The following is a 22,182-nucleotide window of genomic DNA, read 5'->3' on the forward strand; positions in this document are numbered from 1 at the left end:
GAAAGAGAGATGGTACCCAACCAGTGTGCCAGAATTTAAACAATTCTGGGCACTGACCATGTTAATGGGGCTAATTAAAAAGCCCACAATTAGGATGTATTGGGCTAAACATCCTATTTGCAATACTCCTATTTTTGCCGAGACAATGACAAGGGAAAGATATGAAGACATACTAAGATTTATGCACTTTAGTGATAACAACAAGTGCCCCCAAAAAGGTGATCCGCAGTATGATCTTCTTTACAAACTACGCCCTTTAATTGCCCACTTTAACAGTAAATTTGCCGCTATATATACCCCCAATAAAAACATTTCCATTGACGAGTCCCTAATGAAGTTTAAGGGAAGACTGGGGTTTAGACAATATATCCCATCCAAAAGATCCCGATATGGGATCAAATTTTATAAACTATGTGAAAGTGGCAGTGGCTACGTATACACCTTCCGTGTATACGAAGGAAGGGATAGCCACCTTGATCCCCCAGGTTGCCCAGATACAGTAGGGACAAGTGGAAAAATTGTCTGGGACTTAATAATGCCACTACTTAATAAAGGTTATCATCTATACATCGATAACTTTTATAATAGCATCCCACTGTTACAAATGTTGTATTGCTTCGAGACCGTGGCCTGTGGCACTATTCGGAAGAGTCGCACAGGTTTCCCAAAGGCTCTAGCGAACAAAAAAATGAAAAGGAGGGAAACAGCAGCTCTCTGCCAGAATGAACTGCTGGCACTCAAGTACAGGGATAAAAAGGATGTTTTCATCTTAACCACCATCCATGGTGAAAACACTCGGAGGGTCGCAGTTCGTGGCAGAGACGAATATAAACGGGTGCCAGTCTGCATACGGCAATATAATCGGCATATGGGGGGCGTTGACCTGTCCGATCAACTGATGCAGCCATATTTGATCATGAGAAAGACCAGGGCATGGTATAAAAAAGTGGGCATATACCTTTTGCAGATGGCAATCCACAATGCCTTTGTTATTTTTAAAAAGGCAAATGCTGGGCTGAAAAGCACTTTTCTTTCTTTCCAGTTTGAGCTAATTTCTAAGCTGCTAGAATGCCACACAAGGAGACCATCAGTGGAGCCTAGCAGAAGAATGGAGGCAGGTCACTTCTGCTTTAAGATTCCACCAACCCCTAAAAAACAAAACCCCCAGAAAAGGTGCAGGGTGTGTTACAAGAGGGGCGTAAGAGTTGAGACCAGCTATTACTGCCCTGATTGCCCCTCTCAGCCCGGCCTATGTATTGGCCATTGTTTTAAAATTTTTCACACCCAGGCCGAATAAGTAGACCAGTTTTGGGGTGTGATTTTTGGTTACCGAATCTTGGCTTTGTCTACCGTTTATCCTGTCTTCTCTGATCCTTGACCTCGGCTTGTCCTATCGTTGTTCCGTTTCTCTTTACTCCTTTGACCTCGGCTTGTACCTTGACAATTCTCTGCTTGTATAGCCCGGCCATTCTAAGGACCGGTATTACAAGTTTCTCTCTCTGTGTTCTCTCTCTTTGTGGTCTATCTGTGTTTTGGTTTCGGAATCCATGACAGCTTTGCCCGGGACGCAGATAACTGTGTACTACCCCCGTATAAGTTTACCCCAACTATTCTGTATATGGGGGTATCATTGCACTAAGATGACATAGCTGAGCAACATATTAGGTGTTATACTGCCGTAGCACACATAAGGATAGCAAAATATACAGTAACATCTCCAAGTGTGTGTCAAAAAGGCAGAAAAAATGCTAATTGCAACTAGACTTGGTACAAACTAACAAAAAAATGATCCTACACTAAGGTTTAGAATATACCTTTTGAAATACCCTGGGGTGTCTACTTTAAGAAATGGTAGGCCTTTGTGGGGTAGTTTGAATTTAATACCTGCTAAGATGCTTGGAAATTGCACATAGGCCCAGCGTCAAAATTCAAAGTTCGGTAAAAACTGATATGGCTTGGTCTCCTATATGGCACTGTAGCTTCACAAAATAGTCCCAAAGACATACAATAGGGGTGTCATTTTACTCAGAAGACTTAGCTGAACATAATTTGGGGGGTTTGAACTTAGTGGCACATGTGAAATATACAAAATGCCCAGCACAAATGCAATCCATATGTAAAAAGTGCACAAAATTATTTTATACCACATACTTTGGCAACTATTGGTGAAAAAATTGGGGCATGTTAAGGCACAATATGCACCTTATGAGATACCCTGGAGTGTCTACTTTTACAAATGGTAGGCCTTTGTGGGTTTTTTTTGAACAGTCAAACTGTTATAATACCCCAAATGGAAGCATGGCTCATTAAATCCGTCTCTCAAAATTCTACTGTGAGTACTGAAAAGGACAGGTCTCCTATATGGCACTGTAGCTTCACGAACTAGTGCCAAAGACATACAATGGGGGTGTCATTTTACTCAGAAGACTTAGCTGAACATAATTTGGGGGGTTTGAACTTAGTGGCACATGTGAAATATACAAAATGCCCAGCACAAATGCAATCCATATGTAAAAAATGCACAAAATTATTTTTTACCACATACTTTGGCATGTATTGGTAAAAAAATGGGGGCATGTTAAGGCACAATATGCACCTTATGAGATACCCTGGAGTGTCTACTTTTACAAATGGTAGGCCTTTGGGGTTTTTTTTCGAACAGACAGACTGTTATAATACCCCAAATGGAAGCATAGGCTCATTAAATCCGTCTCTCAAAATTCTACTGTGAATACTGAAAAGGACAGGTCTCCTATATGGCACTGTAGCTTCACGAAATAGTGCCAAAGACATACAATGGGGGTACCGTTGTACTCAGCAGAAGTAACTGAACACATAATAAAACTTTGTACAGGAATAGCACACACCAACTTTACAAAATACACATGAGAAGTTCTTTGTTATAAGTTTGTGTGCGAAAACCCCCAAAAAACACAATTTTACTCCAATATTTAGCAGAGGTTGGCGGTAAAATGGCTACGTAGAAAGTGTCAAAACAACCTTAGGTAAATAGCCTGTGGTGTCTACTTTATATAAATATATACTTTTGTGTGGCAATTTTGTTTTCTTTTATGGCTATTAGGCTTACAAGACAAACATACCAAATTCTAAAATCGCTCCACATAAAAAGTGTATTTTACTCCTTGTGCTTTGTGACCTGTAACTACCAAAAAAAACTGAAAATCCCAGACACATTATATATTCTGTAATTCAGAACAACTAAATGAATTTATTTTTAATTACTTTCCTTAACCTGCACTAATTATGTACACATTATTATTGCAAAAACTGTAAAAAAAAAACACACAAAAATTCATTTTTTTGCATATTTCTGTATTTTTTTAATAATAAATAAGCATTTATATATATATGTGTTACATCAAATTAAAGCCCTTTCTGTCCTTTAAAAAACGGTATATAATATGTGTCGGTGCAATGAATAAGTAAAAAGCAAATTGCAGTTGAACGCAAATAGCAAAAAATGCAAAAAATGCCGTTGTCATTAAGTGAAAGACAAGCTTCTGAAGCTCTGTCCTTAAGGGGTTAATGATCATTGGCTTTCAAGAAAGAGCTTTGTGATCCAGTATCGTATCCAAAAGAAAGAAACATTAATATTTACCATCAGAATAATAATTAAGCCTTATTTTTGTTATATTTGGAATGTGACAAACACCATCTTCTAAACAAGCCAAAACATGATTGGCATAACGTAACCATAGTGGGAAGAGATTGTGATGACCGCTATATTGGGTCACAAGTAAGGAGTATGACAGATCTATGGAATGGAAAAATAAATTCATAGATGCAATTATTATTTCTGTGGCAAGTACCTAATAGAAGATGAATCCAAACGGAAACATTTGGTTCTATGTTGGTCTTGGACACAAGGTGGTGGTCACTTATTGTCTCTATAGATTGTCTCCTTAACTCCACCTCTAGGCCAGGCGTGGTAATCCACAGGGTATATATCCAATGATACTAAAATGTCATTGTACTTACTTGAGGGGCCAAAATCTAATTCTAAGTAAGGCACCATCTTTCTTACCAGAGACTCCCTGGGGCAAAAGTTTTACTTTGAAAAGCTAAGTAAGAGATTAAGACTTCTGTCATTACATCCCTTTTGTTTTTATCTGTTGTTGGTGTAAATAACTTGATTGTCATCTATATTGTTGTATGCACTGTGACTATTGCTCATAATAAATATTCCTATATTAAGTTCTGCCTTTGTCTGGTAAAGAATCACATTACGGTTGCCCTCTTATCGTATCTTCCTCTGGTACCAATACGATGCTATTGTGCCACTATAATGCCCTCTAACTAAGCTCACTAATAAGGCTATCAAGGCATGTATGACGAAATGAGAGGGGTTAAACCTGCTGCCAGCATGTCCCTACCATATGTAATCCGCGTAAAAAATATGTAATCCGTGTAAAAACTAGACCACGCATGTACGACATAGACTGAGTGCTACTCTATGATACCCAACATCAGCAGTCTAGATATACCAGCGATGTTACCTTTTAGTTATGAGACAGAATTAGCTATCAGATTCTCTACTGTTTACTATTTAAACAAGTTACTTAGCAAACTGTTCTTTACAGTTCAGACATAATCGCCTAGCTTATCATTATGCTCTTCAAAACTAAATATGTGCAATTCTCTATGCCACTGTTTCACCTATGTTCAAATGTAAATGCACGCTGTTGTGGCGTATGACTATGCTATGTACCCACCTGCACAACAAAAATAAAGAATTAAAAAAATAAATAAATAAATATAAGAATCACATTACCTGAAGAGACTAATTAGTATTTTGCAATTACATAGATATTGTGCTAAGTTATATTTGGTGGGTTTTCGTATTAAGTTACCTGGGGGTACCAAGGCACCCCATTTATGAATGGTCTTGGTGGTGGCAGCGTTAAAATAGTAATGGTTATATTATTATGCTTAAGTGTGGGTGGTGTTAAGGGGGATTTTGCCATTATTTCCGGTGTAGTTCAGACAAATAGTGAACTTTGCCCCTTTTACCACTACAACTACGTCACACACTCTTGAAGTAGGGTGCGTTCGTGACAGAGCACACTATGTATAATATATTATATAATAGGATAGTGCATTATGTATACCAGTAATTTAAAATAGGAAAGGATAGCACACAATGTATAGTATAGAATAGGATAGCACACAATGTATAGTATAGTATAGAATAGCACACTATGTATAGTATAGGATAGGATATAATAGGATAGCACACAATGTATAGTATAGAATAGGAAAGGATAGCACACAATGTATAGTATAGAATAGGATAGCACACAATGTATAGTATAGAATAGGATAGCACACTATGTATAGTATAGTAAAATAATGATTTCATTGTATGAAGCAAGACCTTCAAGGGTAAGAGTGGGGTTTGATGAAGATGGCTTAGGCCAAGTTTCAGTAGATTTGCTGTACTATTTAAGAGATTCATCTTGTAAAACTGGTGAAACTGAGAGAATCAATAGCAAGTTAATTAAATCAATCTGAGATACACTTTGCTTGTATTTCAGTATGTTGTGTAGATATATAGGTGACCCTCCAAAAGTTGCTGAACTATGTCTTTCCAGCCACATTTTCCTTGTCCAATGTCTGTGGACAGTCCTGAGAATTAAAATAGCTAGTGATTTCCCTAATGACTGTTCCTAGCATATGTTAAAACTCTTGCACAATATGCTTCTTCCTCTGTAATCATACACTTGCTATAGCCAGCATAGGATAACATTTGGCACAATTCTTGTAGACTAGACCTCTTACAACAATCAGCTTGCTATTTGGCAATGTCTACCTGGCAAAACGGCTGTGTAAAACAAGGAACAAGAAAAAGCAGACACTTATTTAAGCAGGTTGTTCCCTAAGCCGCCCTGGGCAATTTACTGGGTGGAGTAATAGCTCTTCCCCTTAAGCTTAAGGTTTATATTAATGGTGTAATTGACAAAATAACCTGTGGGTTTTGTTTTCAAACAGTAAAATGATGGCTACTGAGTGGAAAGTGATGTATAGATCAGCAGCATTCCAAAAAAGGCTACATTCTAAAAGCAGACTTGTGCAATACGATGGCACAAACATAAATCGTGTACGTGTGTTCTACAGAAGAAAATGATGTGAAGCATGTATCAGTAGAGAGGTAAAACAAGACTACACAAGTTGCATCATATATTGCTGCAATGTTTATTAATTATGGTTACAGTACACAGGGGCTGTGCTGGATTTATGAGCTGACAAAATGAGAAGAGCTCGAACCTCAAAGCTGGGAGGATCCAAAAGTCACAGGAAGGAAAGTAACAACAGGCAGGGAAAAGATAACTTAATGCAATGTCCATACAGCTAATGTTGCAGACTGATAACTAGGCAATGTCTGCACTCTGGTATTTTGTCATTTTAACAAACTGTTACATTAGATCAGGGTCACTTAAAAAGAGGAAACAACATTATTTCCATTATCTAAAAATGTGCAACATTTGAGATAATATAATTATGAATAATCCTTTCAAGGAAATATTTTTGTGTTCAGCTTAACTGCTTATTTAATATATATATATATATATATATATATATATATATATATATATATATATATATATATATATATATATATATATATATATATATATTTTTTTTTTTTTTTTTTTTTAAACAACAAACAACAACAGAAACAAAAATAAAAAAGCAAACCTCTCTGGATAAAAAAAAAAAAAAAAATCTATGCGCAACCTATGAGAGATCTAGATTCATCAAGGGCTTTAAAAATGATTGAGCTTCTAGAAGTCTGTGGTTCCACATCCCACTCAAACTAACCCAGTGCTTATCTATATACCATTTAATTCTCATGGCACTATGAATGCAGCATGCACAGCAGTCAGAGCACATTATGCAACAAATGCCACTACGCAGCACAAATCATTCACATCACTTTGAAAACATCCAAAGTGATTCCATACATTTCCCATCATTCACCAGACAAGAATTTCAATTGAGTTTATCCGCTGAACTCTAAATTGCTGTGAAGCGGCTCTCACTGAGCAGCAGTGGACATGGGGAGCAGAACATAGGAGACCCAAAGTGAGAAGTCAAACTATTTTAAAACCCAAATCCTTACAATGTTGGGACACTAGGGCACGAGAACCACTACAGAACTCTATAATGGTTATGGTGCTCACAGTGTTCCCTTGATAAAGGATTATTGGGTGACACGGCCCTTTTAAAGGATCAGCCTAAGCACCAGAATTATTTCACCTTATTGTATTCAGCTAAAAACATATTTTTGAGACTGAGAACACAGCTCTACTGGTAAAAAAAACAACCTCTGCTCAGAGGCTCACCGTGTAAGCTTACCTCGAAATAGAAAAATTCCCACACTGCTCATGAAAGTGTACTTGGGCTGTTGCCAAGTCTAATCTTCTCTGTGAGAAGCATTGGCTTGGTATATCTCAAGGATAGCTGTGCAAGTGATTGGTCTTCAATACTTCTTTTAATATTGGGACACAGACATACAATATTTAGATATGCACAATAACAATTGTTCACCACATTTCAGCTTACCAAGTGGTATTCTTAAAGACTACTCTGTAGGAGACCTCTGGCTTAACTTGGATAATGGATAGGGTAAATTTGATAACACTTGCTTAAAATTATAACTGTAATAATGTCTTGGTGAACATTACTAGCACTCGATAAAACCTATCAATATATAGTGATACAAATGAGAATGCCTTCAGACACAACAAACCTTCTCCAGCTCTCTGGGTATTCGCAAGCAGGTATACACACGCTCCCTTCTCTCTTTGTATTTCGCTTCATTGTGTTCAAGAAAATACCCTCTTGTTAGCTCAGCGCTGATGAACCTCAATAATGAAAGATCTGTTTGGAAAAAAAAAAATAATAATCTATAATACATTTTAAAACGAGCAGAGTTTTAATAACAATAAAAAGTTTACAGCAGCTTATGCTCACTTCCCATCCTTTTCCTCCTGGAAACCAGTGAACGAATTAAAAATATGGAGAGAAAATAATAGCCTATGTAATATGTGTAAAACTTGAGCTAGAACCACTATAGCTCATTGTAGTGGTTTTGCAAAGAGCCTTTGAGAACTATCTTTCCAGTTTGTGATAATCTGATTTTGAGTGGTTTGACAAATACCTGGACTCAGAGAGAATTGAACACACTGGGTGTTGCTGGAATCCTCTACAAAAGGCATTGTATTTCACACCACAAACAGTATATAACACGGAGACATCTAGCATTTGAAAACACATTCAGCCCAACATGCCTTTAACATAGTTTAGCATCTGGAAGGTGCTTTATTTCTCCACACAATTCAGTAATCAAGTAACAACAATTAGCACTACACACAACTACCAGTTATACAAATTAAAGAACACACATATATAGACATCATTGACCATAGCAGCTTAACCTCTGAATTCTTTGTTGACTGAGGTAAATCTATGGCAAATTCATGGGGCAGAGGGACTGATTAACTCTTAAAGGAAACCTGTCATCATATACTCAACTTTAGCTCTTTAAAAAAAAAAAAAAAAAAAAAAAGCTTACAATTCCACCTATAAACTGTGCTAGCATTTCCGGGCAAATATAGGAGATTTGAAAACGACATTAAATAACAGGTTTTTCTCCCATCTGTCTCAATTCCTTGGCAGACACTCAAAGCCCAGGAATTGAGAGACAGGGAGTGCAGAATAGAGGAGGTTCCTTTGCTTTCCAGTCATAGCAACCACAGCACATGTGCTGTGGTTGTTATGTTAACTCCCTGGCCGTTGCTGCTAGCTGCCTGCACCTGCTATGAAACAGAGCAGCAGAGTGACATGACGGGACAACGTGTGCACCATGGAGGTTTCCCCTACTTGGGGGAAGTATCCACAAAGAGGGCAAATCAGCAAAGACTAGAGGAGGAGTGTGGGCAAAACAGAGGTGGGTGTTACAGAACACCCACCTCTTTCAGGAGACTGCGGTGAGGGGAGCAAAGGGCCAGGTTCAGATTGCCTTTAAAAGATTATTATAGCATTATGAATACAAACTTGTATTCTTAAAGCTAGAGAGCCCATGTCTTGAGTTGTATTAAGGTTCCCCCCTCTGGTTTGCCATAAAAATTAAATAAAATAAATGGTTTACGTACCTTTTTTGAGTACCAAGACTCATTTGACACGGGAAACCACTTCGTCTCCCGTGGCATCACAGAGGATGCAAGCCTCTTTCACAAAGGTCCAATCCAGTGCTCCTCATAGGGGAGCGTTGGGGACCTGATGTGCTTGCATGGCACGCACATTTAAAGAAACACTCTAGTGTCAGGAATACAAACATGTATTCCTGACACTATAGTTAAAAATCACAGTTTAGGCACCCGGCTTCCCTCTCCATATCTTTGAAAGGCGATTTTAATCCCCTTTACTCTCGCAGTGACTTCCCCTGCCCCGCCTCTATGCCCAAGAGCATCAAATTTGATGTTCTCAGCCAATCCAATGCTTTCCCATAGGAAAAAACGCCATGTTGTGAAAATCAGCATCTCCTCATCTGCCTATTTTCTAGTAGTTAAAGTACTATTTCTATGCATATTAGATCAATCACAGACTAAATTGCTAAGAACATGAACCTTTTTGCATGCTTCACAGTAGATGCCTAGAACATCTCGTTGTGCATGCTCAGAGAAATCTATGTGGGATTCTGTGGTTATAGACTGTTTTGTAAACTTGCATCAAGGATTAAAGAAACACTGTAACATTACTCTTTATATAATTAAGAGTAGTGCCACCACTGTAATTTTTTTAATTTAAAATGTATTCTCATATGAAAAGCATTTGATGGGACCACGCCAGACGCGGTGCACCGAGGAGCTTAGTTCGGTGCTGGATTAAGGCAAGTAAAACGTCATTTTAAAAACGCTCTTCAAGCATTTTTGTAGGAAGGACCCAAACACACACACACACACACACACAAAGCTTGATGATGCTTTCCAAATGCTGTTAGATGACATACAACTTCACAGATTCATGGGTGCCAAGATTGCCCATGCATTCCCTCTGATTCTTAGCCAATTTACTGGTGAGGGGTATAGTCCAAACACACAGTAATAATATGACGCAACATGCAGACATCGCATTAAACATGCTGTAAAATGGTCTGATTTTTTTATACTAAGATAAAGTAAAATGTAATGAGCACAGTGCTGATTTATAGGTCATTAGCTAGAGTAGATATGTTCAGAGTAACTGTTCCTTTTCTTATTGTGACCCTTTCACTTTCCCTCATCCTACAAAATTAATGCAGTGTGGAAGTGTGGAATCTCTGCCTTAGCCATGCCTCCAGTGGGGGGGGGGGGGGGGGGGGGAGGGGAGCGGGCAGTTATGGGTGTATTTAGAATGAAATGATTTGAAAATAATAATAAAGTATTTAACCAGGAAATCGTTTAATACTGAATAGAAGATCGCTTCAGGGGACTCTAGACACACGACTTCAATGAGATGAAATGGTTTTAGAGATTACAATGTCCTTTAAAGGAACACAAACATGTATTCCTGACACTATAATGTTAAACTATTTAAGTAACTGTCCCCCCTGCCTGTGCTGTAAAAGTTGCTTAAACTAAACTTTTTTCCCCACGCCATGCCAGTCTTGCTGTAGCTGGCTCCACCTCCACTGTTAAAATCAACAGGAAAGCATAGGGCTATTGCGCATACGGGGCAAAATGCAATCTCCTTCTAGAGTTTTGTTGAATCAATGCATCTCTATGGGCAACATTCAGCGCCTCAATGCAGAGCATGCACGATGTGCAGCACTGGACTCGGAAGCACCTCTAGCAGCCGTCCGAGTGATTACATTGCTGCCTAGGAACACCTCTAGTAGCAAACACTGTCTAGGAAAAGGCAGCGTTTACATTAAAAAGCCTGCAGGCTATATAGACACCAGAATCACTAAACTACGCTGTAGTGGTTTTGGTGACTATAGTGCCCCTTTAAGATTAAAGGAACGCTCCTTTGAAAATAGCTTTTGCTTTAACAATTAAGTAGGTATACCCCAGAAAGGAAACATGCATGCTTTTTCCTGGATGTTTTCTTTGGAGATAAGGGATATACACACACACACACACACACACTTCCCTCTTTCCAAGGCGCAGACTTTCAGTCTACGCCAGGGTATACATCAATGAGGCTTCTCATTGAGTATCTTATATGCTGGAGTCATGAGCGTGCACAATCCCAGCTTTCAAAACACACAGAAATATCTATTCTGCTTTAAAAAGCAGGAAAAATAGCAATACAAAATCCAATATGTATCTTTAGTAGCCATTATGCACTGGAAATAACCACTAGTGGTAAAGGATGAAATAAACAGTTACAAAAAAATATAGTAGGCAAGATGTATTGCATTAGTGTTCAAATGCCAAAGCAATTCGGTTGTTCCAACCCTGTTTATTACAGAAAGAGAAATTGCCATTAGATAAAAGTCATATAATCTGTGTATAGACCAAATTTGTATCTATAAGAACAGAATTTATTTACAGGATCTTTTTTTTTTTTTTTTTTAACCCCTATGTTGGTTTCAGTGTTTCAATTCATGGTGACCCCCTTTTTAAAAAGACAAAAACAAAATAACCACGTATAAAAATTCACACTTGAATTTACCTTTATTCTATTTTCAAGAAAGCCAACTCCTACTACTATGAATTCAGCAACCTTAATGACTACTGTCCAATCAAATTATTCTTATATCTGAAGTGCTTTTGATGCTGGAAAAAGAACAGCTACTTTTCTGGAAATCATGCCATCTAATTAAAACATTAAACCTTGCCTATAATTTGTGTTAACCCCTTTTTCCTATGCAAGGCTCAGTTTTCTTTTAAAATGTATATTAAACAATTAATAAAACACCTCCCAATCCAGTTCAGTCTAGGCACAACCAAGGCACGCAATGCAAATGAATAGGAAAACAGAAACACTGTTCAATAGCATAAAAGGCAACAATTGTATAAAAATAAAAAAAAGTTTACTAAGAGTCAAGGCTGAGACACTCAGTTCTACAATAGACGTGTGGATTCCTACTTTTACTTGTGTTTTTTAAGGCCGCACAAAAAACAAATCTGCTACATATATATGAGATGAGTAAAGAGAATATTAAAATCCTGAGAAGTGACAGTTCCTCTTTTAAGTTTCCTTTTAAGATATTGCTTCCTGCTAAGGATTGCTGGGTATCAACAGTAAACCTTCTTGAACTTTTAATATTGGTTTCCACAGCCTCTGCTGGAAGGCAATTTCAGGAATCATCAATTTTAAATCCATCTGTTAAAAGAAACAAAACACAAACAAAAAATGCTTTCTTGCAATTTCTGTTTGTGCCCTCTTATTCTTGCTATTTAAAGATAATGGCACTCCCTTTTTCACTATTTCATAAATTAATAAAACTGCAAGTTTCTCTCACTTTCTGTCAAATCTTGGTTCCCAACTACAAATATTTCCCAATGACAAATATTTGATGAAAACCTTGAACTATGTTTGTAGCCCTCTAATTAGTTGTATGTCTTGGTCTCCATTACTGGCTACAATATTTTGGTGAGGTTTTCACGCCTTCTAACAATGGGTTGTATAAATGCAAGACAAAATGACATGGTGCAAGGCTGGCCTACTGGCAGCTGTCAAGACCAGCTCCACCCAGGTCTGTCTCTGCGGAGAAAACAGTTTAAACTCTCTTGCTGGGTCTGTACGCCCTGATACGTCTATTGATGTGCTCTGTGCTCATTGGGCATAATGAGAAAAAATAAAATCCAGTATGGGTGACAATAGAGCCCCATTTCAGTACTGCCCTTCTAGATGCAACACTTTTGGGAGATATGGGTTTATGGGATTTACAAGTGATCTGCAAATTGACATCAGCAACTCCATTATGCATATAATAACTTAACATAAGCACTCTATTTTCATAAATCCCATCCACTGAATGAAGCTAGAGCAGTAATCAAGTATCTGGATACATGACTACTTCTATAGCTTTCTTTGGTCAGTACTCAAAAAAAATAAAACATGTTTTAATTAGCTGCAGAAATATATTGTTTACTAGAGTTCCTACAATGTCACTTGTGAATAAATACATTTCAAAATACTAGTCACTGGAAAGATACTGGAGCAACCTAATTAGTGACCAATCTTTCCTCCAAAATACTTCCAATTCACCTAAACACTGGCAGTGGACTTCCAACCGATACTTCTTTCATCCTGCAAACCTGATATTCAGCTCAAACTATTTTGGAACAGGTTTTGTGTCCAGCACGGAGCAAGATGTTTTACTAACATTAGGACATACTACATCTAATGCATCACCTTGATCTGAAACTTTAGCAACTCTGAGGAGGAAATACATGTTGCCTTTGATCTTCTAAACCTTTGAATTTCAGAAAAAGAAAAAACCTTCACCAATCACTCTAAGTTTCAATACTAGACTGGCTTGCAACTCACCCATTTCACATTTAATATGGCTGTCCATAATTTTCCAATATAAGACAAATTCTGTTATTTAACTGGGACTTTGTCCCAGTATTCTTCCTTCGCTTGACAAAAAGGCGTAATGAAGCATTGTCAAGCCCCCAGACACCACTAGTGTCTCTATGGAGGATAATTCAAACTCGCAGGATTCTCCATAGAATCCAGAGTGGAAATCTCACGTTTGCAATTAGAGCACTGACATCCTGACAGCTGAATCGCCAGGAGCTGATGAGGACCGGATGGAATAGCATGGTGACACCTGAAAGGGACAGGTTCAGATAAATCTATCTCAAACTCCCCTGCACCCCTGACACAAATTATGCAGGCGATGACAGAGAAGCTAAATGGTCATAAGCAAAAGGTGTTGATGACAAATTTACCTTCGATAGGTATGTATGGATTCTGGTGGCACATAACAGTGGAACAGGTAAACATACTCTAGGACTGCGACCTCCACATCCAAGCTAACCATTGTAATGGATGTGGAAGCAGCACAATGCTTCTTTACAACATTCTATGAGCAACAAATTTATGGAAAGCACTGCGTACTGCCACTTGTATGTAGCATGGTGGCATACGTGCAGTATGGATTGCTGGGACATACCGTTTATTTAAGTTATGTCATGTGTTTGTTTTTTGCTTTTTTATTTCTATTTCACAGGATTACCAAGAATGTCAAAAATAGTTTTTCACAAAGAGCACATAAATGACAGATATTTTGAGGCTGTCAAAGGACTATGGGAATTGTAGTTCTATAACATCTGGGGATGAGGGGGTCAAACTTTACACTCACCCAGCCAGACAACCATATAATTAAATATAACAATATCAAAATAAAAACAGCACCCCCACACAGTAACAAACACTCTCACCCAGTAACAAACACTCTGACCCTGTCCATAACTTTCCCAAGGCTGAGCAGCTGCCAGCAGCAGGTAATGTCATTCCTCCCCTGCCAGCAGCAGGTAATGTCATTCCTCCCCGGCCAGCAGCAGGTAATGTCATTCCTCCCCGGCCAGCAGCAGGTAATGTCATTCCTCCCCGGCCAGCAGCAGGTAATGTCATTCCTCCCCGGCCAGCAGCAGGTAATGTCATTCCTCCCCGGCCAGCAGCAGGTAATGTCATTCCTCCCCGGCCAGCAGCAGGTAATGTCATTCCTCCCCGGCCAGCAGCAGGTAATGTCATTCCTCCCCGGCCAGCAGCAGGTAATGTCATTCCTCCCCGGCCAGCAGCAGGTAATGTCATTCCTCCCCGGCCAGCAGCAGGTAATGTCATTCCTCCCCGGCCAGCAGCAGGTAATGTCATTCCTCCCCGGCCAGCAGCAGGTAATGTCATTCCTCCCCGGCCAGCAGCAGGTAATGTCATTCCTCCCCGGCCAGCAGCAGGTAATGTCATCCCTCCCCTGCCAGCAGCAGGTAATGTCATCCCTCCCCTGCCAGCAGCAGGTAATGTCATCCCTCCCCTGCCAGCAGCAGGTAATGTCATCCCTCCCCGGCCAGCAGCAGGTAATGTCATTCCTCCCCGGCCAGCAGCAGGTAAAGTCATTCCTCCCCGGCAAGCAGCAGGTAATGTCATTCCTCCCCTGCCAGCAGCAGGTAATGTCATTCCTCCCCTGCCAGCAGCAGGTAATGTCATTCCTCCCCTGCCAGCAGCAGGTAATGTCATTCCTCCCCTGCCAGCAGCAGGTAATGTCATTCCTCCCCTGCCAGCAGCAGGTAATGTCATTCCTCCCCTGCCAGCAGCAGGTAATGCCATTCCTCCTCAGTCAGCAGCAGGTAATGTCATCCCTCCCCGGCCAGCAGCAGGTAATGTCATCCCTCCCCGGCCAGCAGCAGGTAATGTCATCCCTCCCCTGCCAGCAGCAGGTAATGTCATCCCTCCCCTGCCAGCAGCAGGTAATGTCATCCCTCCCCTGCCAGCAGCAGGTAATGTCATCCCTCCCCTGCCAGCAGCAGGTAATGTCATCCCTCCCCTGCCAGCAGCAGGTAATGTCATCCCTCCCCTGCCAGCAGCAGGTAATGTCATCCCTCCCCTGCCAGCAGCAGGTAATGTCATCCCTCCCCTGCCAGCAGCAGGTAATGTCATTCCTCCCCTGCCAGCAGCAGGTAATGTCATCCCTCCCCTGCCAGCAGCAGGTAATGTCATTCCTCCCCTGCCAGCAGCAGGTAATGTCATTCCTCCCCTGCCAGCAGCAGGTAATGTCATTCCTCCCCTGCCAGCAGCAGGTAATGTCATTCCTCTCCTGCCAGCAGCAGGTAATGTCATTCCTCTCCTGCCAGCAGCAGGTAATGTCATTCCTCCCCTGCCAGCAGCAGGTAATGTCATTCCTCCCCGGCCAGCAGCAGGTAATGTCATTCCTCCCCGGCCAGCAGCAGGTAATGTCATTCCTCCCCGGCCAGCAGCAGGTAATGTCATTCCTCCCCGGCCAGCAACAGGTAATGTCATTCCTCCCCGGCCAGCAGCAGGTAATGTCATTCCTCCCCTGCCAGCAGCAGGTAATGTCATTCCTCCTCAGTCAGCAGCAGGTAATGTCATTCCTCCCCTGCCAGCAGCAGGTAATGTCATTCCTCCTCAGTCAGCAGCAGGTAATGTCATTCCTCCCCAGTCAGCAGCAGGTAATGTCATTCCTCCCCAGTCAGCAGCAGGTAATGTCATTCCTCCCCAGTCAGCAGCAGGTAATGTCATTCCTCCCCAGTCAGCAGCAGGTAATGTCATTCCTCCCCTGCCAGCAACAGGTAATGTCATTCCTCCCCTGCCAGCAACAGGTAATGTCATTCCTCCCCTGCCAGCAGCAGGTAATGTCATTCCTCCCCGGTCACTCAGCAGCTCCCCGCACCTCATGCCGGCACTGGAAGGGTTAACCCCAGCCCTGTCTGTCTCTGTCTCACCTGACAAGGTCCGCTTCTTCACCTCAGGCCGACTCCCATCACTCCTTTCATAGAAGCCGAGGGTCTCCGCGGGCCTGGGACTGGCCCCCGCCGCCTTCTTGCCCCCATCCTTGTCATCCTCTCCCTTCGGAGCCGCCGCAGCGTCGTCAGCCATTCCCAGCCACGGCGGCCGTCCGCACCGAGCTCTCTTCGCTAGACAGCGTGCGTCATCACCCGGCGACCGGCGTGCCCAGCGCGGCGCCTGCTGCCAGTGTTTGTTTTGATGGAGGGGAATGAGAGCTGACTGCGTCTAGCACGGGGGGAGGGGCGAGGAGGGCGCGGCGGCCATTTTGGATGAGGGCAGACGGATCTGTGGCGGTAGTTTTATATCTCAGGAAGAGTTTAGTTTGGGGACAGTAACTGACAGGCTGCATTGCTGGGGGGAGTAAAAAGGGGATTTTAATCCAAAATTGCCGGATTGGGAAAGTTCACCAAGTCATTTACATAGCTCCTAGCTGTCCCTGCGTAGGAGGGACAGTCCTTATTTTGTGCACAAACCCCTCTGTTTTATCCTAATGTTCTTTTTTTATTCTAGGAGTTCATATACTGTATGGAGAAACTAATTAGTACAAACTATAACCACCTGGGTGCTAATTCTCACTGGTATTCCCTCCAATACCAATATAAATAGTAACCAAATAAGAAAGAGAACATTGAATAATCAACCAGGTTTAATAAACCAGTATTAGGTTGAAATACAGAAATATATAAAGTGATACAAAAACAGGCACAAAATAGAAATAATTAACAATGCTAGTTTACCAAAATTCTCACAAGCCTAACAGGGCAGAAACAGGAATCAAAATAACCCCCCCCCCAACGTTTCGGCACCTCCTGGCATGGGCGTAGGAACCCGAAAAAATCTGGGGGTGATAGCATTTTTACTCGCCGGTTATATTCTTATTCCGTAAACTAGGAGTTGTTTATCCCATTGTACAGCGCTACGGAATTTGCAGTCGCTATATAAATAATTAAATAATAACATTAAAGGGTCACTACAGGGAAGGGGTTTTACTTACCCGGATACAGCGCCGGGATCCTCCTGATTAGAACCACCCCTACCCTTCCCATGAATATTAGAACCACCACTACCCCTTCCATGCACAAAAGAACCCCCTTTCCATGCATATTAGTACCCCCCTAACCACTTCCATGCATATTAGTACCCCCTAACCCCTTCCATGCATATTAGAACCCACCCTACCTCTTCCATTCATATTAGTACTCCCCTAACCCCTTCCAATAATTTTTCTACCTCCCCCCTCCTCCCATACATATTAGTAGCCCCCCCTAAACCCTTCCAATTATTTTTCTACCTACCCCTCTCCCCCTATCCTTATTAGTAGCCCCCCAACCCTTTCCAATTATTTTTCTGCCATGTTAACTAACGCCAGTGCTGGAGTGCCGCCGTGTTTACATTAAAAGGCCCGCAGGGACAGGCTATAGACACCAGAACCACTACATTAAGCTGCAGTGCTTCTGGGGACTATAGTGTTTCTTTAATGTGAGGTAAATTAGAGATTAGTGCCACAAATAATATGCTAGATTGCCTACTTACAACCAGATGAGGATGATGATGGGCTCTAGCTGCAGTCTGGCTCCACTGGTCTGGTGTAGAACAGGCTCTCTGGAGGCTGTTTGTAACTGTGGTCACAAAAATCAATGTTCTGTGAGAACGGGAAGCAGCTCAATTTTTTGGGGGCCCTTTACACAGCTCAAGGTCTGGGTCCCAGGGTCCACCTTCACGTTCCACCAATGAGTTTGTTCACAGGGGGTGGAGTAGGGGATGTCCTGATATGTGTGTAAGGAATGCATTGTGTGAATCTGTGTTTGTATGTGTAAGGGCTGCAAGGTGTGATTCTGTGTATGTACGGGATGCAGTGTGTGCGTCTGTAAGGGGTGCATTGAGTGTGTGTACGGGGTGCATTGAGTGTGTGTACGGGGTGCATTGAGTGTGTGTACGGGGTGCATTGAGTGTGTGTACGGGGTGCATTGAGTGTGTGTACGGGGTGCATTGAGTGTGTGTAAGGAATGCATTGAGTGTGTGTAAGGATTGCATGATTGTGTGTGTGTGCACGGGGTGCATTGAGTGTGTGTAAGGATGAATTGTGTGTTTCTGTGTGTGTAAGGGTGGCATGATTGTGTGATTGTGTGTGATGGATGTCAATCTCTTTCTCCCCCTCCCTCGTCACTCTCTTTCTCCCCCTCCCTCCCTTGTCACTCTCTCTCTCTCCCTCCCTTGTCACTCTTTCTCCCCCTCTCTCCCTCCGTCCCCCCTTGTCACTCACTTTCTCCCCCTCCCTCCCTGTTTCTTTCTCCCCCCTCCCTGTTTCTTTCTCCCCCCTCCCTGTTTCTTTATCCCCCTCCCTCCCTGTTTCTTTATCCCCCTCCCTCCCTGTTTCTTTATCCCCCCTCCCTCCCTGTTTCTTTATCCCCCCTCCCTCCCTGTTTCTTTATCCCCCCTCCCTCCCTGTTTCTTTATCCCCCCTCCCTCCCTGTTTCTTTACCCCCTCCCTGTTTCTTTATCCCCCCCTCCCCTCCCTCCCTGTTTCTTTCTTCCCCCCCTCCCCTCCCCTCCCTGTTTCTTTCTTCCCCCCTCCCCTACCTGTGTTGTAGCGTGGCCGAGCTCTGTACTGTCCGCGGGTACAGGGAGCTTTTGTTTCCTGTACCCGGCGGACTAAAAGGAAGTGCACACTCAGTGTTCACTTCCTTTTAGTCCGGCCGGGTACAGGAGACAGATGCTCCCTGTACCGGCGGACTATACAGCGCTCGGCCATGCTACATTGAGGGAGTGACAGGAGGGAGCGCTGAGCGCTTACCTCCTGTAAGCCCCTCTCCTCTGGCTGCGCCCAGCCCGGGCAGAGCTGCAGCCGCCTGAGGCTCTCTACAGAGCGCTCGGGCGGCTGCAGCAAAAGGTGGGCCGGCGGAGCTGGGGGGGATTTCCCCATTACCTGTCCCCCCCGCATGATTTGCTGGGGGGGATGCGTCCCCCCCATCCCCCCGGTTCCTACGCCCATGCCTCCTGGTTGCCTTTATAACGCCCTTGATAAAGGCAACCAGGAGGTGCCGAAACGTTGGGGCGTTATTTTGATTCCTGTTTCTGCCCTGTTAGGCTTGTGAGAATTTTGGTAAACTAGCATTGTTAATTATTTCTATTTTGTGCCTGTTTTTGTATCACTTTATATATTTCTGTATTTCAACCTAATACTGGTTTATTAAACCTGGTTGATTATTCAATGTGAATTCTGTTTCTTATTTTGTATCTGAGTGTATAACAGAGCTTCGCAGCAATAATACTCCTAGTAATGTGTCTTTAAACTACAATAAATGTGTTTATAAATCAGTCTGTGTAAATCAGATACATTGTTCTTGTTCTAAATTACATTTTGGCTGCATAAATTGTTAATAGTAAGTCATCCTGCCCCAGCCACACCTCCACTCCTAAATTTAACCCCTTAAGGACACATGACATGTGTGACATGTCATGATTGCCTTTTATTCCAGAAGTTTGGTCCTTAAGGGTTTAAAGCGGTTGCTAGTTGTCCATTTGAAATCCTGGGAGGTGTGCAGTTATGTTTTTAGTTTGGCTATTTTAAAAGGGTTATTCCAAGCACCATGACATCTTCTGTGATTTGCAGTGGTTGTGGTGGCTGGACTCTGTATGTGCGGCATTTTGCTTTGAAATAATGCACATGCAGAGATTCATTAAACGCGTAGCTGCTGAGGTGTAACTCCAAATCCAGCAGCGTCATTGGGGTGCGCAACTTTTATTATACACAGTATTGCCATCATTGACTGAGAATGGTCAGATTAAATGCTCAGCCAATGAGTGGCTGGCAGGATCAACATCTGACTCTGCAAAAGCTAGATGCATATCCCAGCTAGCCTTGGAGGTGCCCCGGCACCCTGCAGGACCATGTCAAGTGCATTACTGGGAAACTGAGTACTCCTTGAATTTAGTGGTTGCAGTTATGGTGCTTGGAGTAACCCTTCAAAGGAATACTATTAAGCACTACAGTGGACTGTAATAGTTATGGTGCTAGGACCACTCCCTCCCCATTGGTTTCATTTTTTAGCTGGGGTCTGCTGGGTACTGCTTCTCGCCTCTATTACTATTGCTGGAGAGCCAGAAGTTAAATAGGACCTTCCATTAGGTCTCCTGAGCTAAGCCATTCTCTGCTGGGTGTATCTTAGACAGAGAGCTTTGGTCTCTCAGAAATAGTGGCGATGGAGAGTGAAACCCGGCTGCATAATTGCATTAGGGTGTTCCTAGGCACACCCAGTGCGCACACCTATGATCTCAGAGTGCTTCTGGAAGCTCTGTGCATGGGGTACCTTGAATAGGACCAACCAAACAGACTGTCAATCAAGATGATATGCCCTGCCCAGTTTATGGCGGGCCATCCCTATCTTAGGCAGGTGTGTCCGTTGTCACTGCCTTCTTCTGGCCTGCCCAAACCCTGGTCCCAGAAGTGGTCAGTGGTGAAGCCCTACTGCCCTACACCCAGAGGCTGTTCACATCTATGGGTCTTAGATGAGCTTTGGACCCATCCATGCTGGTATTAGCATTCCAGGTTTCAATACTCCCATAGACATAATTGTGGTAACCAGAGACATAGTGGTTTTCTCCACGATCATGACCCACTCCAGGGCAATGGGCAATGTAAACTTTGAAGGCAATGCAGTGACACTATACAGAGACATCCCCTTCACTGTCCTCACAGAGAAACACAAATTTGCTCCGGTATCGCTGGGGCACGGATGGAGCCTTAAAAGTCCCACAGTGAGACAAGACCTTCTCCTTAACATCGGATCAAGACCGTGAGGCACTCTTGGGGAAGCTACAACTGCCTAATACTAACCCAGCAGCCTTCAACTAGGAAGAATAAAGATGCAGTATGGGGAGATTCAGGGCCGCCATCAGGGGGTGACAACCATGACTGTTGTCATGGGCCCGGCGGTCCTGGGGGGCCCAGGCACCCAGGCCCCCCATTCCCAATGTGCATACATATATATAGCAGTTATCGCTATATACATGTGTTTTGGCAGTGGCAGAACTACCTGAGGGGGCCCATCGGGTGGCCCATGCACTTAGGGCCACCCGATGGGCATATCTCTGAAGGGGCCCGATCAGTGCCGTGGATTTTTAATAGCTAGTCCGGGCCCCTTTAAGGATCCTGGCACGCTAACACCCGCGCGGGAGGAAGCACCGGAGAGTGTGAAGAGGAGAGGAGGACAGTCAGACCCACACCCACATCAGCCCCAGGCCCCCAGCCAGCAGAGTCCACCCTCCTGCAGCCTAAAGGTAAGAAACAGGAGGGTGGGAGGAAGCATTGGGGAGTGTGAAGAGGAGGACAGAGTCAGACCCACACTCACATCAGCCCCAGCCAGCAGAGTCCACCCTCCTGCAGCCTAAAGGTAAGAAACAGGAGGTTGGTTAAAAAAAAAGTGCCAGTGTGTCTGTATCTATGTGTACCTGAGTGTTTGTGTGTGTCTGTCTGTATCTATGTGTACCTAAATGTGTGTGTGTGTCTGTCTGTATCTATGTATCTATCAGTGTGTGTATCTATGTGTACCTGAGAGTGTGTGTGTCTGTCTGTATCTATGTGTACCTGAGAGTGTGTGTGTCTGTCTGTATCTGTGTATCTATCAGGTTGTGTATCTATGTGTTTGTTTGTATCTGGTTGGTAGTGTGCACCTGAGTGTATGTTTTTGTTATTGTTTT

At 42.7% G+C, this 22,182-nt stretch overlaps 1 protein-coding gene across 2 annotated transcripts in view; it reads right to left on the minus strand.

The window, feature by feature from the left end:
* Positions 1-22,182, minus strand: part of TAPT1 (transmembrane anterior posterior transformation 1) — a 61,786-nt gene that overhangs the window by 35,739 nt on the left and 3,865 nt on the right. The window contains exons 1-2 of one of the 2 annotated variants that reach the window (XM_063457805.1): positions 16,419-16,657; positions 7,772-7,902 (exon numbers count right to left, since the gene is read on the minus strand). In XM_063457805.1, the coding sequence (XP_063313875.1) occupies positions 7,772-7,902; positions 16,419-16,572 (285 nt within the window). In that variant the 5' untranslated portion in view covers positions 16,573-16,657. Of the gene's footprint in view, positions 1-7,771; positions 7,903-16,418; positions 16,658-22,182 lie in introns of those variants that run through there. The other variant, XM_063457806.1, reaches the window with a different exon arrangement.

Source organism: Pelobates fuscus, chromosome 6 (genome assembly GCF_036172605.1).
Source record: "Pelobates fuscus isolate aPelFus1 chromosome 6, aPelFus1.pri, whole genome shotgun sequence".
Classification (NCBI taxonomy): Eukaryota; Metazoa; Chordata; class Amphibia; order Anura; family Pelobatidae; genus Pelobates; species Pelobates fuscus.